This window comes from Copadichromis virginalis, linkage group LG23 (assembly GCF_057382275.1).
Source record: "Copadichromis virginalis isolate Kocher_CV1m ecotype Utaka linkage group LG23, C_Virginalis_male_GT1.1, whole genome shotgun sequence".
Classification (NCBI taxonomy): Eukaryota; Metazoa; Chordata; class Actinopteri; order Cichliformes; family Cichlidae; genus Copadichromis; species Copadichromis virginalis.
In genome coordinates this window covers 9153434-9176204 of record NC_140639.1, presented here as the reverse complement: position 1 = coordinate 9176204, position 22771 = coordinate 9153434, and the positions used below count along the sequence as shown (strand labels likewise).

The 22771-nt window shown below is 39.7% G+C and overlaps 1 protein-coding gene across 6 annotated transcripts in view; it reads right to left on the bottom strand.

The window, feature by feature from the left end:
* Positions 1-22771, bottom strand: part of palld (palladin, cytoskeletal associated protein) — a 67610-nt gene that overhangs the window by 41006 nt on the left and 3833 nt on the right. For all 6 annotated transcript variants that reach the window (XM_085448339.1, XM_085448342.1, XM_085448343.1 and 3 more), the window contains exon 3: positions 1248-1423. In XM_085448339.1, the coding sequence (XP_085304465.1) occupies positions 1248-1423 (176 nt within the window). The remainder of the gene's footprint in view (positions 1-1247; positions 1424-22771) is intronic.

Sequence of the window (22771 nt, the reverse complement as noted above, 5' to 3'; positions counted from 1 at the left end):
TCTCATTACCAACTTGTAAAGCATTCCTTTCTCTCTTTTTGTTATCCTTATGTCACAAACCACCTCTGACACTAATCTCCACCCACTCCGCCCTACCAGGATTCTCTGTGTATTGCTTTGGATGGTTGACCCCACGTATTTAAACTCATCTACCTTCACTGTCTCTCTTCCTTGCAGCTTGACTGTTACACCTGTCTCCCTCTCATTCACACACACGTGTATTCTGTCTTACTTCTAATGACTGTCATTCCTCTTCTCTATAGTACACACCTACCCTCCCAAAGTTGTCTGAGAAAGAAAAAAAAAAAAAAAAAAATCACAGTCCAGTCCGGATCTCAGTCATCCGTTAACCTGCCCACCACCGCTGCAAACAAGCTGCACCTTCTGGCCTTATCTATACGTCTTCATCAACACTCTCAAAGCAAACATTGCATCTGTAGTGCTCTTTCTTGGCATAGCTTATCAAACCACAGCAATAAGATGAATTAAACAATTGGCTGTATTCTCCTGTAAGACTTAATATCAGTCAATACATTTGCAAAAGCATCTCTGTAGTCTCAGCTGGTCAGTTATTTGGTGTGTACTTTCATCTAACCAAATTTTCATTGGTTGGACAATTACTGTTATTACATCCATGGGGCAAAAAGCGCTATATAAATAGCCTTTCAATCTTTTGTAGCCTCCCATAATTTTTTGCATCAGAAGGAACAGATTACCTGTTAAACACCACCATGTTTTTCCCGTGGACTTCAGAGATGGCTACAAGCTAGATTACAACACGTCAAAGAATTTGCTAGTACGGCTGCATTTGCTTAAAACAGATTATTAAAAAGTCAAGTGTAAGTGCATTTTAGTTATATGACAACACACAGTCACAACTGCACCAGGCTTCAGCATCTGACCCAAGGAGCAACCCAAACAAAGCTGGATGTCTGTCTCAAATAAGTATAAAAGTTCCTTATTGTCTGTTGTTTTGTTTTCAGTTTGAAATAAGGTTTACAGTGTTTCAATGTGCTGCATATACTGCCTTTTCATGTGTGTATAATTAATTTAGGCTAGAAAGCATAACAGGCAGAGCGCATGATATACTTTGTGGAACATTTTGTTAATCTGCAGATAAAATTAACCCTCTCTAACCCTCCATTGCCTGGGAACAATTGACTACGCACAGGTATCATTTCAGGCAACCAAGACTTTGGTTGGTTGACAACAACCCCAAGAAGAAGTAATGAAACGATCTGTCTGACCTTCAATGTAAACCTCAGCTGAAGTATTATCTGCTCCGAGACTGTTGGAAGCCACACAGGTGTAACGTCCTGTGTCGTCCTCAAAGGCTTCAGCAATCACCAGTGTGTGCAGGTCACCATCCCTCCAGATTTGGATGTCAGGAGAGTTGTGCAGCTCACGGCCTTCACAGAACCACCTAAAGGAAGAAGTACAAGACAAGTTTGATTACCTCAACATGTTATAGTAATAATTCATAAGAGACCTAAATTAAAATCATTTTAAAGATCTTGTTTGCCTTTGGGTCAGTCTGTTTAGGGGTCTCCACAGCAGATCATCTGTGTCTAACTCACCGTTTCTTTAGCATCCTTCTCTGTCTCACCAGCTCTCTACATTCCCTCCTTCACTAAATCTATGAATCTTCTCTCCGGGTTTCCTCTTTTTATTCTGCCTTTTTAAAGACAAATTCACCAATAGTATGCCATTTACTTACACAATCAGGTTCCTTATTAGACTTTGCAACACACAACAGCTCCATATTTTAAATGTTGGACTCTACAAAAGTATGATTGCGTCAATCACAGCTCAAAAAATCCTTATACATCTTATACTGGAGTTTGGCGCTGCTCCCATCTATAACAATCCATTTAGGCTCCCTTCCCTTCCCATTAGGCTAACTTAGAGCAGTCTGAAGCCAGAGTATTTGGTTTACAGGGTTTACTCTTACATAAACTGAACTAATTTTTTTGAGACTTTGGTTCTATTTAAAATGATACTTCACCGCTGTAACAGTATATATGACAGAAAATAAAGAAAAGCATAACAGAGCACCCCCCGACCTTTATGGAAACTTAAAAAGAAGCCTATATTATAGACTCGTTTGACTCATAACAAAAATTTATGTCTTGTCTATCTGACAAGGAAAAGCCACAACTCATCCTGTCAAATACAAAAACTTAAATACACCTCTTCCAAATATGATGGAGGCCTGCCAAATAAATTAACATTAACTCATTCACACACACGCACACACATACCAGGAATGTCTAAGTTTCCATATCTGCCAATTGAGGCATGAACAAGACGCCGTGTTACGGGAAGCAGAAACACCCTTTCCCCCTTCCAATCAGAAGCCTGTGTGTCTGGATGGGCGCCTGGGCTCTGCACCACCTCCTTGGGGTTTTGCTAACACAGACTTTGTTCCCTGATCTGGGACCAAGGAGAGATGAGAGAGTCCACCACACAACCAGCTTCATACGTCTCATCACTCGTCACAGGGTTATGATTAAAGCAGACCCCCCTCTTCTTCCAGCCCTATGTTACCACATCAAATAGAGGATCAAACAGCAGGAATCAAATCAACCATCTCCTACAAAATACACACATTCAAGTCCTGGCTTCAAATGCCTCGATTTGTGGGGAAACTGTTACTTTTATCTGCACTTGTATCTCACATGAGCACACTTCATCAGAACCATACTAAATGGAAGTTGTGTATGTTCTATTCAGATATTGACCTCTGAATTGACAGGGAGAGGGTTGGAATTCCCAAAATGCCAGGAGAACGAACAGCTGTTATGTTCCTCCAGAGCCCAGACCTGAGAACATTCCTACTATCTGGGAGAGCTGCGTAAAAATTCCTGACATCCTGCCGTGTGGCCGTTACATGATTTTATACACCCTGGTGTGTCAGTCAAACATCAGGCCAACTCCTCTTTCAGAAAGCAATCAATCAGCCAAAATATCCAGACAACACTTCATAATCGGGGATTTACACCTGGGAGACTGGGTGTGGGTGGCAAGCGGAGAAAGTGTATGAATGGCAAGTACAGTAAGAGAAGGTGAATGAGCATGAGTCAGGTGGGGTCGGATAAGAAAAATTATACGCCCTGTCATGACTGAGACAGCTCACACTCAGCGGTTCATCAGGATCAGAGACAGACTGAACACTGCAGAGCTTTGTCTGCCTCTCTCAGCTTTCTCAGCCTTTAACACCAGCCACCTTCATAGATTCATAAAAGGATTTGGGGAATATTTGCCTTATTTTTCCTGTTACAGCTCATTTTAAAACATGACCAAAGTTTAAAATTTTTTTAGTTTGCATAAGCGCAAATAATCTGTAAAACCTAAAAGCTCTGGCTATAGACAGTTTTTTCTATCCTTGGCTCTGCGTGATGTCAAGAGATGGATGTAGCTGGGGCTGCCTTAAACTTGCATTCTTTCTGATAGACAGCAGGAGGCGACTCTTCTGGCTGCCAAACAACTTCAGCTGCATTAAGTCTATAGAAAAATGGTCCTAGTCTCCCTTGGTCTGTGACCTTTATAAACACTTTCTTGATAAGCTTACAGGCTCAGTTAATATTGTAAATTTTGATGTTCATTAGAGTCAGAAATCAGGATCATTCAGTGTATGCTCATTGAATGAGAATACTGAGACCTCAATGAACTTGAGGGCTACACCAATGGCGAGTCTATAATAGATAAGGATTGTTGACTTAAAGCTTATCTATAATAACTTATGTGGGATTTTTCCTCTCTCTGCAACAAAGGAAGCAGGTTAGCCAGGCACCAGTGTGTTAAATGATACAAAACAGACAATGTGGAATGACAGTAATGAAGAGCTACTCAAGGAAGGATACATTATCCACCGTCGTGTCAACCCTTGAAGCAACAAAGACAAGGAGTCATCTACCACATTTCAGACAACTAAAACCCAGACAGAAATGGCTGGGATGACACTAGATCCAGTTTAGTCCAACTTTGTTCTGAATTCTCATAATCTAATTCAAAATTGACAGCAGCCTGTGACTGAGAGTAAAAAGTTGACATTTTTGAGCAAACCAATATGTCTGTGTGGTTCTGGATTATAACCAGGCAGAGAAAAGGGAAAACAACTCATCTGTGTGACTGCAGTGTCTGCTGGGGATTTGCTTGGCTGCTCACCTCACTACTTTCTTTTAAGTCACTCGCCGTATTAATAAAAAAATGGTTCACAATGGACTTTGCAGCCATATGCACTACATCTGCAGATTGCACAATACAAATCCCCTTCAGTATAGGAAAATCACTTGGGCATTTCTCAAGTGCCGTTAAATTAAACACACACAGGAAAGGGCTTGATGTAACACATGACATCATTAAAGTAATGACTATGGTTTTTGTGATGGAGGATATTAAAGCTGTCAGAGGCAGTGTAAGTGAGCATTTTGTGCATGAGTGTAACTATAGTGAACAGAGGCCAGCAAACAACGGGGGGATAGGTTTCCCACAGGGTGGCCTGACTCCATCCAGACATTTCCACGCAGCAACATGTGTCAAGCGAAATGAAAAAACAGAACTGCAATTAAAGCATTTATGATATTAGTGGTCTTAAGGGTTTTTTTTTGCCTTCGGTAGTTTTACTTTGCAAGGGTCTCTCCTTAAATTTAAATCACAGGCCATGTACACAATAAACAAATGGAAATGGAAATTTGTTCAGACACACAGTTCTGACAAATCACAGAGCAAGGCAGGACTCATCAGCTCCTCTGAGGGTTGACAGAGCATAAACTGGGAAGCCAAGATCATCCCCAACAAGCACAACAATAAAAACCCTTATTAATCAACCTTAATGATCTACCATTATGCATAATTACTAAGTAAACTCATTTAGAGACAGACGGTAATGTTTATTTAATCTCCTCGCTATTTCTGTGGAATGCACTGAGCATCATGATAGGCCTAAACAGAAAGGGGATGGGGGGGGAGACTTTGCTGAGTCCCATGCAGCAGTGCAGCACGCACAGAACAAACTGAGCTACCAGCAGGCTGATTTGGAGGGGAAGAAGGGTGTGTTAAAGAAAGCTGAGTGAAGGTAGAAATTTCTTGGCAGAGTGCAGAATTGCCACCCATTTCCTCTTAACACAATACTATTACAAAACACAAATATTCAGAACATGCATATAAAATAGCTGAGAATGAATGGGCTTCACGAGCAACGCCTCACCTCTTCATTCAACCCCCCTCCGCCCAAGGGTGCCAAGCCAAGAGGCTGATTAAACAACCCACCATCACCATCAAACAGCCTGTCACCAACTCTCTGAACAATGATAGCATGTGAGAAAGCAATTAGACAGATTTCAGTGAAGACAATTGAGGCCAGATGATGGCTTGAATAGCGCTGGGTGCTTTCTGTGCTAACTTAGCTCCATACAGAAGAAGAGAGCATTCCATATGACAGGCCAAACCAGAGGCTGTTGCCCTGGCCTCGATAATGCGTGCTGAGGGCCACACTCTCCTCGTTTGACCCTGTTGTTATTTGCCTCTGTTGATGGAAAATTTTATGAAGCAAAGCTCAGTTTCACCACAAACCCAGACAGATGAAGGCCAGAACACAGAGGGAAGAGAAAAAGAGAGAGAGGGGGGGTTCAATCACTAAGATGACCTTGGCAAAGATGAAGGAATGGCCAGCATGCAAAATGCACACAAATCATTCATCCAGCGATATAGGGTATAAGGCATGGGCAGACTACTTCCTGACTACTTTTTCTATTCCTTCAAACTCTCAGTGTTAAGTTTCAAGCCTATAGACCACAAAATTCAGCCAAAGTTCAACTGGACAAGAGCAGCGGCATCTGGGCTGTCTTTATCCTTAATTACAAACTACAATAGAGGTCAACTGAAACTACCCACACTATAGCAAGCAGTGCTGATTTTATTATCCTCGACAGACAAATCTCTCAGTTTATGCAAACACTACATAGAAAGCATATTGAGTTTCCTTTCTTCACGGATGCCGACTGAAACCAGCAATCAATCCAGCTTTAAAGCTCCCAGCCAAAAGGCCAAAAGCACAACCTCCATAAATCAAGAACATTTCCACCACAGTACTCCTTAATACTTTAAATTATAAGATTCTCACATAACGCATCATTTAGCCACACCTCCAGGTAGCAGTTTGTACTTCCGGCAGTTTATTTTACCTAATGAATGAAATATTCAACCAACTTGATTTCTGGACCTTTCAAAAGTTTTGACATCTTTCATTGATGATTAAAAAAAGTGAATAGTTATGTGTCAGTTAGAATTATTATTTTAGCTGCTCCCTTATTACATTATAAAGACTTTTCGAGAACAATTAAATGAAAACGAAAATTACTTAATTCTGATTGTGTAGGGTTAGCGTTGGAGTTAAGTTCATCACAAATGATGGCTTAGAATTGAGAGGGTTAAAGCCTGACTCACAGCTATAATTGTTCAGAAATTTCCATCATACTAACAAGATTGTATTCATCTTAAAATTTATTTAATGCAATGGTAGATCTTACCAGTCTATTGCTAGTTTTCCCACCACTTTGTTGCAGGGTGAAACACTAACAATTACATTGACATCAAATGTCATTGTCTACAGAGAATAAATCCTATCAATTTTATTTAACCTCTGATTTGTCCTCTTGCATCAGCTGTAAGTTGACAGCTTTGGTTTTTAGGTTTTTGGTTTTCACAGCTACTATTTGATGGATTAATTCTTGATGCATGCTCAATCATCCAGGTAAGTAAATCCCAAAAGGTTGAGTCTGTTCATCTGGACGTAGCGTTTTCAGTGGGAGAAACATTTCGTCACTCATCCAAGTGACTGACGAAACGTTTCTCTCACTGAAAATGCTACGTCCAGATGAACAGACTCAACCTTTTGGGATGGATGGATGATATTTTTTCCCCAACAAAAAAACTTTTTCTTTTTTTAATATTCTAAATTAGGATCTACAGAGCAACAAAAATTGGACTGTTGATGTGTAAAGTAATTGTGATGACATTAGAATCCGTAAACTGAGATTTGTTGATTCTGGAAGCGCAAATTGGTGAAACTCTTGCCATCTTTACCAAAGTCTGTGTCACACCCATTCGACGGGTTACACGTATCACTCAATTCTCTTTTATTTATTTATGTCTTCAAGTCTATCTGTATTGTATTTTGGCAGTAAGGGCAGCTTGAGAGGTGAAGCAACAGCTAAAACCGCAATCAGCTAACTGATCTGCTTCCACACACCTTGAATCTGGTTATTTGCTGCCCGACAGGTGTGTTGAAATTGCATGTAGACTGTGTTTCATAGACAATCTGGCAACTTGAGTAACACTAGACAAATATAAAACATGTGGATATGCATGCGCATGTATTCCAGTTATTCATTATAAAGTTTGAGGTTTGTGCAAATTACAGGACTTTCCCAGGAAAACAGCAAAAAGGGGAGGGTGCCAGGAGACTGTCTTAAAATGTGGGAGAAACCTAGAAAAACTGGGATTGTGGGCAAGCATGAACTTATCATCATAGTATTGTTGCTGTGAGAGTGTTCACATACAGTACTCAAGTTAGCATTTAGCTAGCGAGGTATAACCCAACAGTGCAGCTGGCATAGTTATATACTGTTAATCCTGTTAAATCCAGAATTAAATTCAAAATCCTGCTCCTCACATACAAGGTCTTAAATAATCAGGGCCCATCTTATCTTAATGACCTTGTAGTACTTGTTGTTCCTAGAGTATTTAAAAGTAGAATGGGAGAGAGAGCCTTCAGTTTTCAGGCCCCTCTTCTGTGGAACCAGCTTCTAGTTTGGATTCGGGAAACAGACACTATCTCTACTTTTAAGATTAGGCTTAAAACTTTCCTTTTTGCTAAAGCATATAGTTAGGGCTGGACCAGGTGACCCTGAATCCTCCCTTAGTTATGCTGCAATAGGTGTAGGCTGCCGGGGGATTCCCATGATGCATTGAGTTTTTCCTTTCCAGTCACCTTTCTCACTCACAATGTGTTAATAGACCTCTCTGCATTGAATCATATCTGTTATTAACCTCTGTCTCTCTTCCACAGCATGTCTTTATCCTGTCTTCTTTCTCTCACCCCAACCGGTCGCAGCAGGTGGCCCCGCCCCTCCCTGAGCCTGGTTCTGCCGGAGGTTTCTTCCTGTTAAAAGGGAGTTTTTCCTTCCCACTGTCGCCAAAGTGCTTGCTCATAGGGGGTCATATGGTTGTTGGGTTTTTCTCTGTATGTGTTATTGTACAATCTACTGTACAATATAAAGCGCCTTGAGGTGACTGCTGTTGTGATTTGGCGCTATATAAATAAAATTGAATTGAATTGAATTAAAAAATCAAAACCTCAAAGAAATTCTTTATCTTTCCTCATCTAAAATAGGATTTAGCATCTTTCAGGTCATTGTGTTGGGCAAGGTTTCAGTTTTAAGCTAAAGTGTTGTTGCCAACTTGGCAGCAGTGGGGAGGAAGAACTCCCTTGAGAGGACTGTTGTTCTGAATTGGTGCTATATAGATAAATATTACTAAACTGAACTAAATTAAATTGACATTAACGGTAACATTCCCCTTATTGCAGTGACAAATGTGTGAGAATGAGGCATGTTGTATAAAGTAAATAAAAGTAAATCAAATGTACTGATCATGTAAATACTTATGTGAGGCCATAACTTGTGAAATATTTATTCGGTTTATTGTTGGAGGGCTATTTTCAAGTAGTCAAAAAAAGTCTTTGTATATAATTGAAGCTGCGAAGGCAATAATTTTAAATGACATTCAGATTTGTTAAAGGATTTCTCAGAAACTCAGTGTTTATGCTTTAGTCAAAGCCAAAGTAAAGGATCATCTTCTATCTTGCAGCCTTTTTGTTTGAGTATTGTCATCTGGACTACAAAATAAGCACAACAGCTCAGTTTAAACGTTTTCCTGCGTGACTGAAGAACATGCATGTCTTGGTTAAAGATGATACATGGAGAAACCGAGCTTTACAAAGAAGCAAAAGGCCTCCATTGATGGAGCCTGGTTAATGATGGCACAGCATCAGGGGTCAAAGTTCACCGGAATATTCCAGCTAGAAGACAGCTGCAGTTGACAGTCAAAGCTCTGACCGGATGAAACGAATGATATTTTTCTCCAAGGAATTTTAACCAAGTCCATTAACTGGCATTGTCCACTGCAAGAGAGCAGAACTCAGTTTGGCTGTGCCAAGCGGGCAAATGGTTCAGTCTGAATCATCATTGTGAAATTCATACTGTGGGTAGCAGAAATAATAGATACTGAATGCTAACTGCATTTGTCAGTGCAGTAATTAATTGTTATAGTGACTGACGCGTGTGTCTGTTTGTGCGTGTTTACACATTCAGCTGAAATAGTGACGGACATTTGCAGCAGCTGAGCTACAAATGCACACACCTCAGCACTCAGGGGGATACCCCCCACCCCACCCCACACACACCCACACACATACTAACACATATTCCATCTAATTCTTTAAAGTGAGTAGCATCCCTAGAAAAAAATATGGATTGATATACATATGACACAAACAAAATCCGCAGTTTATCATGTGTTGTTTCAGAAAGCTACATTACTATTTTATTCAGTAAAAAGTTAGAAGTGTTCGTCTAGAAAACCCAAATTCTGATGAGTCTGTTACCCTTATTACAGTGATGTTCAATGAGGCTGAAGATCAAATCAAAGAAATTCATCACACAAGCTTGACTTCCATTTAATTGTAGCGACAGATGGCATCAAGGTTGTTTTTCAGACTTACCTGAGCTGCTGTGCTGTTCCCAGTTAGATAAATCAAACTTACACAGATTCCCTTGATCTTGAAGTTTTCACACAGTGCTTCTCCTCCTGACAGCGTGACACACACTGACACTCTCACACCAGGATAGCCACTCTGAGTCACGCAGTCATACAGACACACACACACACACACACACACACACACACACACAACACTCGGGCTGAGCGGAGGGCTGAGAGGGAGGGAGCAGCCCAGGCTGCCAAATTCCACACAAGACAGAAGAGCAGAAAAAATACATTTAAGACTCATTTAAAACACAAAAACTGCTTCACAGTTGGCCACATTGAATTCATTCATATAATTCCAGTGGTTGGTTGAAATGTCTCCATGTTTTTGTGTTCTCTACACCAAGGATAAATCCTACCCAAACCAATCAAACTCTCTGCCACTCTAAAGCCTTCAAAGCTGGATGCAGGTAAACTTCCTCTGATGAGAAACATTTTGTGGCCTAAAAGGATTTTAACAAGTAAACCCAGTCTTTTTTGTTATGTATTTCTGGACTCTGTCACCCAAACAAAGAGCAAAACTTCTGCTCCTATACAGATCCCCGGCCACAGTCTGCTGACCATCAAAAACACCACAGAGAACACTGGGTTTAAGCCAAATGACCCTGCCACCATGGAAACCTCTGGGCCTCTGATCTGTGACTGCAGGAAGAGGGATATCATCAAAATAAAAGATGACAGTGCTGCAATACACAATACAGTGTGCCCCAAAAAGAGAGGACACTAACTATACTGACCATTACTTAATAAATCCCACATGCCAGAACTAAGCAGGCCACTTAAAAAGCCTTGTTAGGCCTGCACAAAAATAACTTGGATAAGTGAGGATCCAAATAGACCACTTTGAGTTGGCATCACCTGGCAAGTACAAGACAGATGGCTGTGGCTACTGCAAGCAGTGTGGGTACGTCATGATTTGTACACACCCATGCCGACACATACACACAATGAGACCATAATAATCTCAAATGCTCCTAGCTTCAAATTCACCTAGTTTGGCAAACATAAATGTGGTACTGGTGGTTTGTTTAGAGTCAGCAGATTTATGTCTGATGCACTATCCACGGCAGAATGAAAGGGTGCGGTGTGCTTCGCTCTCTGCGGGGGCTCCACTCAGGCTTCAAGGCAGGCTGAACTTGTGATATTTTGGTCGCTGCCAGAAAGAGCCTACCAGTAGGACGTGGCAGGTGGGCTTGTTTGTGGTGCTTGTTACGAAGATGGTCTGCTCCTTACATGTTTACATATGAAATTTTACCGGATTACATGCAAATATACAATGAAAAGAACCTTGCCGGGAGACTGCATATATATAAATATATCTTATCAACATTATAGTATCAGTATTTTCATATTGGAAATGTTTTCTTGTGGTTTATAGCGTTAGAAAAGCAAGACAGAGGACTAGAGCCTTTAGCTGTCAGGCTCCTCGGTTTGGGTTTACAACAGTCACCCTCTCTGTACTTAAGGGAACATACTAGCAACCACAGTAAAGATTCACACTTATATAACTGGACAAGAGGGGAAAAAAGCTTTTTAAATTACATTTTGTGACAAAATTGCCTAAGTTTTAAAACTGTTTTTATTAGACTTGAGAGATACTAATCTGAACATTTTATGGCCCAGTAACTACTGCAACTAAAGATATGAATTTCTCACCATTCATTTAGACAGGGGTTCCAAAATAACTGCCCAAACTCAATCCAAAATAGCTGCCAGTTTACAAAAGTTGCTTCTGGAAAGACTGTGCTAATGGCTAGGGCTGGATTTGGTGACTCAAAACCATCTCCTAGTTGGCTGCTATAGACACAGGTAGCTTTATCTAACCCTTAACTTAAAGCAAATGGTGTTTTTCCAAGGTTTTTGGATTAATGTAGAGAATAAACCTTTAAGGGACAAAAAAGGTTATGACGTAGATTTTTTTATAAATTAATATAACTTTCACAAACACATTTAGCTACTTGTTAACAAATGACTTCGCAGGTAATGGCTTCAAAATTCAGAGTGGGATATCACTGGGTTATAAAGTGTAAAAAAACCTCTAACCAAAAACCCATTAAGAAGAAACGCTGACTGCTTAACTAACGGTTTAACTTTTATCACTTTCAACAGCAAAGATGAGACATTAAGCTTAAAAAAGTATCTAGCACTCATTCCTGATCTACTCTCGCCTGGTAGAAGACCTCCCATGATGCACTGAGCATCTCCATCCTGCTTTCCTCTCTTTTACTCACCATGGATTTATATGCAGGAATTCCACATCATTAGTTTTTTGTCATTTCTCTCTCCTAGTCTGTCCGACCCTTCGTGCTCCAAGTCGTTTTTTTCCTCGCTCACTGGTATCACTGAGCTTCGCTCTATGACGTTGTAGCATCTGTGATTTGGCATTATATAAGTAAAACTGAAAGAACTGAATGTCCTGTCCCTCTTGCACAACCTGCCATTATGTGGTTTGTGAAGGAACTTGTTCTAATTTGTAGTGATAAAATCTGAAAAGCACTGTTCTTCCCCCTAAGTGACTATACAACCTGGGTTAATGAGAAGACCGGGTTTTACAGTCTCTGGATGTTCCCATTAATTACTAGGTATCTGACAATAGCCCTCGCAGACCCACTGCTATTGTCTTACTGTATAGATGGCAAGAAATTTGCAAAATTAAGTCAACAACATAGCAGGCTGTATTCATAAACATCATATTATAAATCTCACATTATAAACATACAAACACAGGTTAACAAAGACACAAGGAAAAGCTTCCACACAAATCAGGAAATGTTAAATAATTTCCCATTCCTACCACAAACAACCAAACATGCGTATGCATTAAATCAGAGACTCACTTACACATTACGTCCTGTTTAAAAAGGTCTTGAAAGGGTCAGCTGACATCACAAAAATGTAGGCCATGCTGCCATGGCAACTCCTGTTTTTGCTCCAAGGAGACCAAATGACACTAACAAAAACAGAGGCTATGTCCTCTCATGATGTCATACTGTGATTGCAATAAATCGTCCAAACTTTCAAATAAATCCAGTATGAAAACCAACAAAAGTTACTTTCACAAGAGCCTAAAAATTAAACATATCAGTCATAAAAAATAAATGAGTACACATAATGTTGCCTGTACTTACAGGAAGTGGATCAGATGTCTAATTGGCCAGTTGTTATTGAGGTTACATATGTTTATGGCTTTTTCACATTTTTTTCTAAAACTAGTTATGGGTTAAAGTTACATTAATTGCAACTGGTGCGGTTCTGGAATTAAGGAAGTTAAGCAAAGTCTTTTCTCATGCGTTGATGGGAGTGCTTCTGTTAGTGCCTGTGCCATACTAAATTTCATTGATTTACAGAAGTTCTTTCATAACCGCAACTACTTATCTCCAACATCTGAGTAATTTCCGTTGAAGGCAAACCACGTAGTAGCTTGTGTCAGCACTAATTTTGGTATGTAGCACATATTTCTGGGAACAACCATTAGATATAGTTAATACCATATTCAAAGTACACTGAGCAGATGTGTTGTCATAAGTGTGGTTAAACAATGAGTCACCTACTGCAGTAGTTAAATCTTTTTTATCTAATGCCCCCACAGCAGCACTGTGAGATGGGCTGTAGAAAGTATAAGATGGATGTAGCTCCTCAGTCTGAAAAGTGGAGCTAGTGTGGAAGTGCATTAAACCCGCATTGTTTTTAATAGCCAGCGGGAGGCATTTTAAAATTGTATAGAAGCCCTCAGCTCACTTTCTCTATGACCTCAGTAAACACTTTCTGTTTATGAGTTTATGGGCTTAGTTGTTAAAATCAGATCATATTGAATAAAACGTAAAGTTTATTTTGCAAATTATGGCTCTACTTAGTTTCCAGAAAGACAAAAAGGCAATGGTGCTGGTTTCCAAATCAAATCCAACCCTCACTTGTCACTTCTTTTTTAAAACACCAAGGTGGCAATGGACTCTGATAACCAGCGAGTGACATGATTCTGGTTACTGCCAGCTTTTAAATTCAGTCTATAATATGGGCCTAGGAACCCCTTTGGGAACACAACCTTTCAAGTTAAAATATACATGTTTGAATTTGAATTTGAATTAATGTTAAGTTAGATTAAGACTGTTGCCATTAATCAGTCAATTATGGTTAGGCCCCAGTCACACAGGGCTAAAGACTGACTAGTAACCCCCTGGCAACCTTCAGTTGCTAGGGGAAAATATATAATTTTTATTGTTATTTCTATGGTTGCTAACAAATTGCCAAAAACCACCAAAAAACTGCCAACTACTCACTAACAGCCCTTTTCCTTGGACTTGGCTTTCAAAGAAGCGCACCCACAGCTGATGGGCCTTTTCTTGACCCAGTCTGCGGCAGCAGATCGTGTGGAGCGGAGAGTGAGGACCCAAAAGCTGACATTTGGGGGCAAAACTGGGTTTTAACAAAAAGCAGGCTGTTTATTAAGGCTGCATGAAAGCAAAGGGAGACTAAGGTAGTGGTAACTAAACTGGGCAAAACTAACACTAAGAACATGGAGGGAGAACTGACAAAGGAAGGAGGAAGACCGGGACGATGTGTACACTGAAGGATGATAAGGGAAGTGGAAACACATGGGAACACAACAAGAATGAATTAGACATAACGAGACGGGTAGCAAAACTGAACACGCTGAACACAGGATGGGAGACTGTCAAAATAAGACAGGAAGTACAAACACTGAGACCACGGCGAAGACCTGTGAACTTGACACAAGGAGGAACAAGGGAACAGGTAAGGGAGATGAAATACAGACAGAGGAAGCGTGAGGGAAAGAGGAACACACACAGAGAGGGAGAGGGAGCAAGAGACAAGATGGGTTGGGGAGACTACGGAGCCCCTAAAGACAGAACACAGAGATAAAGACTAAGACAGATGGGATAAACTTAAGCATGCATAGTTCAAACCTATTTTGTATGGCTATGTATCAAAATGGCTATGCTCATCTTTTATACTTTCTATAACTTTAACCCAGAGTTTGCAAATCTTTTTTGGAATTTTAATTACTTGTTTCAACTTTTTATTCTGACAAAAACATGTATTAGACTTACAAGTATCTAACAGTTTCAAACATTTTAATATAGCTTTTTAAGCTCCTTAAACATACTTGTTTCAAGTAATTTCAAGATTTTTTTCTTTATTTTTAATTATTGTCTTCTTACATATTTATTTATTTTGGGTGTCTGTTTTTTTCCTCTAACTATTAATTTTATTTATTTTTTTACTTGTTTATGTCAACTGAATTGATTTTTTTTTTTTTAATTAATTGATGGAATTTGTCCACGTACCCCACTGGCTTTTTTGAAAATATGCCCTACGATACTGGTTGGGGGTCACTGACTGACTGTACAGTTTCATCTTTCACAAGAGTAACTCATAAAGTAAACCTCTGACCATCTGTAGACCAACTCAAGTAAATATACAAGAAATAATAAACAAATGATTCCTTTTTTACCACTCAGCCATGACCATGCAACAAAATTACAAACATACAAAAACATCTGCTTCCGTGACAAATCACCTTAGTATCACCATGAATATTTACAGCTCGAAAGCAAATTCTTAGCCACCCTGAGACACTCTGTGAGGGTGGGAGTATGAGGAAAGCTGATAAGATATTTCACAAACTGGATGCACATGAGTCAGAAGTGAAACACCCTGCAATTCTGCTGTGTTGAAAACTGAAAAAGAGTAGAAGACATTTGCCGGCGGAGCCAGTGGCTGAAGTTTTTGTCGACATGGTCTGAATGAACTCTGTAACCTTCTCTCCTCCCGACAAATTTATAGACTTAAATTTGAGCTCACATCAGTTGCACCGAGAGCCCGACATTAAACATCTTCCTCTTTTCCACCTCCCCTTTCCCTTGATATGAAACCAAATCCTGCAGACCCCCCGCTACAAGTGTCGCCCCCTATGATATCAATCTCAGGCTTAAACTGAAAAGGGTGGAGAGGCAGGGATATTTTATTCAAGTCACAGGAAAAAAACAAACACGGAGAGACGAAGGAACGAAGATGCATATCTTGAGTTTCTGTGTAAGACAGTTTAACCTTCGCACAGCTGTTATCCTGTCACATGTACATGGGAAGGAAGACTTGAGCTTGTTTTTATGAGTCCCATTTGACCTCGTCTGCTCGTAAAACAGCCATCCCTGTGCAGACTGTTTTTCGCACAATACACTGCCAAGTGGACAGTACATGTACGCAAATTTTACAGTTTAAAGTACCGGCAGAGTCTGCTGCTATATCTGTACACATAATAACACTTTAGATGCACAAACTCTTATAAAAGCACGCACTAAATTCCACCACTTCAATATTGTCGGCGATCCATAATTGAATCGGGCTCAACTTCAAACGCAGCTCTTTGGCAGCCACACAGGAATCCAACATCCAGGAAAAATAACAGCCTAAAATATCTCATCAAAAGGCAGATTACTATAAGCTGAATCTAATGGCCATGCCTTATCAAGCATGATGAATAGTTGCGAGTCATTTAACAGGTGAACAGAGGAATGCAACCCGCTGCTTACTGTTCCACAGTCCAGCTGTGGAACAGACCCCGAGGCCCGGATGACTCAGAACTACAAATCTTACCTGAGAGCATAGACGCAGACAGCACCTAAGTGTCTAAGCAGAAAATGAAGTCCTTGTTACCGTCAGCAGACCTTTAGACCTGTCCCAAACGTGTGCTGTCAGTTTTGTTATATTATAGTGCAGAAGGAATTTTAAAGAATCAGAGGCTTAGTCTGAGTCTTCGTGTGTCACTGTCTATCGTAGACTTGATGGACTTGGTTAACGCTCATGGTAAGTGGATGCATGTTTAAAATGAGGTCAAGAGGCCTGCTAACATTAAAGGAGGAATAGAAGCTTCGGTACAGAGTTTAGATTTATGGAGTGTCCTCTGCCCATCCTCCTGCTGAACTTGTCTTGGATTACCATCCTCCTGCCGTGCATGACTGCTGCCTTTGTCCACAACAGACATGCTTCATATTAAATCTGGTATTCCACTTCTTCAACTGTCACTGATCCACTTATATAACTCCCTACAAATCTCACTCCACTCTCTTCGCATGTCTTATTTAACCCTTTCTGCAGTCATAGTTATTTTGGTGGTGATTTATTGACACTATTTAGGTTGCCCACATAATTGAAGCAGAATAAAAATATTCCTTCGTTATTTTTTACAGTAAATCATTCTATCAAATGATTTTTCATGGTATTTACTGGTAAAGATTCACCTACAAAGCATAAAATGTGATTTCAACATGATACTGAAAGTGAGCCCAGAATCCTCCTAGCCTTGTTTATGCTTTATGCACCAAACTAAGATTATTAGATCTTTAACTTTTTGGGTTAAAAGTTAGATGTTTACCACCCCTATTCCACTGACTCAGGTTCAGATTTGTGGTCAGTCTAGAACCGGTTGAACATGGCTGTGTTCTCTAAATGGACAGAACTTAACTAACCCAACCACCAGCAGAAAGCTGAAGTGAATGTATGCATAATGTTACCATTGATAAAACCAAGAGATAATTGCCTCTATAAGTATTTGGACCACTGCGCTAATGTACTCAGTGCAATACTTTTGTGAATTAAAGCTGAAACTCTGCACTTCAGTCACATTCTGATTCAGTCACTAATTCTAAAATCCACTGTGATGGAGTACAGATGCTTAAAAACAACTGCTTAGATGCTGAGAAACTTAAAAACAACTACCATTGTGCAAATTCTTATGGAATTAACTGTGTATTAAAAACACATGTTACAAGCAAGACAGACCTGGTATGTGTCCATGACTCAAGCAAGCATCTATAACTGGATTAAAAAGATATCTGTGAATTTCACGACTATTTGTCACAAGCAGTGACAGTGACTCAGAAAAAGTCTCACCTTGTTGTGTGAAATCTCACACTCTGTCTCTAAGCCAGTTGAGGGCCAGAGGTACCGTCTAAGCGTGAATACTGCTGACGTCCATCAGAATTGTTTTACTTCTGTTATTTCAACAAGTTCATGTACATAATCTGTATTAGCCCAGATTTGAAAATGGAAGAATTAGTGGAAAAAGGTGTGTATATAGTCTTCTATGTCTGTGATATAGATTACACGAAAGCTGCTTTGTCTATTTATGGTTGCAACACAAAACTCTCTGGCAGTCTGCACTGGAAAAACTCAAATGTTCTTGGGTCTTGAATACATCTTTGCACACATATAACGCATAGTCATGAACACAGTTCAGTTGTCAGTATGGTGAGAACAGAATAATACGTCAAACTGACGATCTCACATCAACTTGCAAGATCTCCATTCAGAAAAGGTAAAGTCCCACCTTCCTAAATGTTTTCATGTTCCAGGAATGTTGCCGTAAAATAGTTCCCGTATCGTATTAAGTTAGAGCCTTACACCCACTCCAGGTTCTCTCATTATTTGGAGTTTAAATATGAATGACATCATGCTCTCCAAATGTTTTCTTAAAAAAGCGCAGGTATAAAAATACCAGTGCTTTTCCCTTTCCACTCCTCCTGCAGAGATCAATTGAGTCCATGAGGGAGAATTTAAAGTTATGGCTTTCCAGAAACAGGCCAAACAGTCAGCATTACAGTGGGACTACGTCATGAGTCAGCAGTGGGTCACCTGCTATGACCTCATTGCCAAGTCTGTTCCACAAAACATGGGAGGAAGGGCTACTGTTGCTGTTTGCTGGTATGATAACTACTTCTACAACAAGTAGCTGGTATCCCAGCTTGAATCTTTCATGTATGTCTGCCAGAAAGTGTAAGAAATTCAGTGTCAAATGGAAAAAACAACAGCCAAATCCAGAAGTTTAGCTAAAAACAAACCAGACTCACTTTAATAATGACAAATGATGATGACCACCTTTTTCTTAACATGTAATAGTGCAGTCATTGTCCCGTTTTGTCACAAATGCTAAATTTAAATACCTGGGGGTGAGGGGGACAAAAGACAAACTGTGGAAGAGAGATTAATAATGCCAGAGTTAAATAATAAAGTAACTTTTTGTACTTCTACTTCTACGGTTACAGAGTTTGCAAATTTAAGTAACCAAAATATATTGAGGATATATTTTAACACAGCTCACATATAACCTGACAGTGCAAACAAACCACCATTAATAAAAAGAAAAATAACTACAATGAAAAATACTTTGCAGAATATTTTTTAATGTGAAAAGGTAACAGGAAGTAGAAAGCAGGCAACACCTTGTGTTTGTCAATTTTGGCTGTGGGAGAATATACATTTTTTTTTATCAAGCGGTTTGGTTCCTGAACTTCACTGAAACATGACTATTTAAAAAGCGACTATCACAAAGATTGACTGAATCACAATTATATATGACTGAAAATAAAGCGACACATAGTAGGTCAACTTTCATAGATGCTTTTGTGAGTATTTGGCCTTTTATGCCTTGACAACAAATTCCACCATCATTCAATAAAGTTTTGCCTCTTCTTGACGTTGGAGTGTCTTCTTGATGCTGCCTAGTGTAGATGTCTTAGCCAAATTCTTCCACAGCCTCTCAGCTTCCAAAAGTTTCCCCTGCGGTTTTGTGTATTTGGCTGAAACCAAGACGCCAAGGCTGGTCTCTACCCTCACATCTCTCCTCATTCAGCTCCAAGTGAAGTTTTGAAGTGCCTTGTTTGCACAGCATGCAGTTAGAGTAATGACATGAAAGAACAACAAGGCACGACACAATGGGAGATGGATTTTCTCTGTCACTTTTATAGTACACTGAAATAGCGAGACATCAGTTAGCAGCCACCTGCGGCGTGTTGGATGTTTCACACAATGAGACCTCACACTATCAATTTAGTGTTGAAATGCTCTCTTTAATAACACACAGGGGGCTTGGACAGACTGAATACATTGCCTAATTCTTCATGCCAAGAGCCAATCTAAACCCCCCCCCAAAACAGAGACTTGAAGAAGCCAAAATGACCTCACACTGAAAAAATGTGCAGGTTCGCATGGATGTAACTAACATGCACACAAATACTAGAAATGCATCATTAAAAGCTGGGCATTACATAAAACACTGTGAGTGAGGAGACTGAGGGCATGCTGAAGAATACCAGGCACTCAGCACCGTAAGATTCTCTGACCGAGACGAATTGTGGTTGACCACAAAAGACCGCGCCCAGAAACCAGGAATGCCTTCCAAAATGCTGGCATCAGCACATCCAGCACCAACTCATTAGCCTGAGAGAACGCGGAGGTGAAGAGGTGCATCACCTGCTCGAATTGGCAATTGCATCAAAGGCGCTGCCTGTGGGAAATGAACACTAAGTAGAAACGAGGCATTTGAATTCAACCTTTCAGGAATCTTTTTTTTTTAAACCTGTGCAACTATGCAACAGTAACCAAACATCAAAGAAATGCCTTGCAATACATTAAAAAAAATCATAGGTTTCATGAAAAAACTTTTCCTTTTTACTCTTTAACTCAGACGAGCAACAGTCTTTAGAGGCCATATAGTTCCATATGTTCATCACATATAACTAGACTTGCAGCACAAAAATCTTTGTCTTTGCAGTTTCACCTTTTAAGCAGCTGCTTAAATATCTTTCACACTTACAGATGAAGATGCATGTCTGTTTTGAATGGTAAACAACTTGCTGCCATCTAGTGTTCACATTCAGTATCCAACACAGGAAGTGATAGCCCTTGTGCATCGATTATACTGACTGCTTCTCACTTCAAGAGCAAAAAATCAGTAAGAAAACCTGCTGCTAGGATCTGCACTCACCTGCAGAATTTTCCAACTTATTACGTCACAACAACAACTCAGTTTGTTTTCTATGGCACAAATATCATAATCTTTCTGTAATGTTACAGTGGAAAGGTAAGAGTGAAATAAGTCTGTTGTTTTCCACTCTTCTCTGTTTGTTGTATTTGTTATATAATGGAGCTACCGCCGGTGTGTCTGGACTCTCCTGTTTCCCTACACACTACCTTCATATTTCCCAAAAAGGTGTTAGGAGATGTAGAGTCTGGTGACTGAAAATGCCTAGTCATTGCATTGCCTGCATTCCAGTGCCTGGCTCATGACTATTTATACAGCCGCAGAGGAGGCCCCCCATATCCTACTGGGGAGATTCATATCTTGAGCATGGGGCTTTATAGCTTCTTGTTACACAAACACCTCAAATGAAATTCCATACTCAAAAATCCCTTTAAGTTGACCTGTTATGTGTTCACTTATTTGGTATAATAAATATGCTGTTATAATACAGGATGCTCATATCAAACATGGAAAAGAGTTTGAAATAATAAGGTCAGTGTATATTTATTACAGTTTTTTTCTACTCTCTGATTTGTATGATGTCAGAGGGGATATCCATAATTTGGTCAACTCAGGCACATATTCAACCATCTGTTTATGAGATGCAGTCAATTAGAAGAAAGATGACTTAAAGGACGACAGGATAAAACAGCTTGTTTCAAACTGTTAATAAATTTTTTAAGATACAGATAAGGAAAGATAAGGCTGGAAATAACTTAAGCGGAACCACAATTGGCTCTTTAGGATCAGGGATGTCAAGCGTGTAGCCCAGGGGCCACAACTGGCCTACTGGATGGCTTTACAAAAAAACTAAAGCCATCATATTTACAAAATATGATTGGCGAATGACTCATGCTGTATCAAATATGATGGTATTCCTGTTGCAGACGGATGGTATTTCTAGACGCCAAGTTGTTTGGATAATAAAGAAGTAGAATATTATTGATATTTCATTCCACTTTAGATCATAACACCTTTTCATCCTTTTGTAGATCCAGTCTGATCCATACATTTTAATGCTACATATAATGAGAACATCTGAATGTGGGAAAACAGGCACTGTTGAAATACTTATTTTTCTTAACTATTTGTTTCGTAAATGGATGATTCATTAAATACGGACAATGTTTTTGCCCATTTGACCCAATAATGATCAAATATAAGTCTGACAACCCTGCTTAAATTTTTTGTCATTAAGTGAAGCTGAAGTTGACGTACAGTAATGCACAAGACATCCAGATTTTCAAGCTTCATGTAACCTTTGATAGCTTAATATAAGCAATAGAATGATTAAAAGAAGCACTTTGTGAAGTAAAAAATGTTTCTATCCAGTAGGTTAAAATAATCTTGAAGAAACTGTTCTAAAAATGTAAGTTTATTAGTTCAAATGTGAGAAAAGAAAAAGCTAAAGAATTAGAAGGATGTTGATGTTTCAAACAGACTGAAACTTTAATTACTTCAGGTATGTCTCTGTAGTAAACAGCAAATGTGTGGACTGAGATGTGAGAATGACTTATCCAGAAACAAGAGAGGAGTGTATTTTTAGTTTTCTGATGAACTGGTAACCAGGGGCCAGTGGTGCCGTCTCAAGAGCAATAACAGTTCATCCAGGCGTAAATTAGCAGCGTCTCTGCTTCATCTGGCACAGGTACCAAAGGACAAATGTGCTTACACAGAGTGGAAGTCCCCCCTGCTTGTCAACACATCGGCAACTCGCACCCCTCGCTCACCTTATCAGTAACAGCCAGGCCAGTGAGGCTGGATCCTGACAGTTGGTCTGTTGAGCATCACTGACACTGTGATTTAGACGACAGTTATATAGAGGTCAGTGCATTCTTGAGACATACTGATTTAACATCTTAGGGTCAAACTATCCTTAAAGGGTTATTTTAACCAAATTACAAAGGGCATGTTTGTTATACTTGGTGCTACTGATTCAGTGGTTTGTTTCATTTTGAGTTCTTGTTCTCTGAGATTTCTACATTTAAGATAATGAAATAGAGATAATAGGAATCTGTTTCTTTACACTCTGCAGCAACTGCAGCAGAGTAGCAACACAGCTAAGCTAAAGCGCAGGTTGGGGGAAGGGGGGGGGGGGGGATTAGTTTTGAGAATATTAGAAGA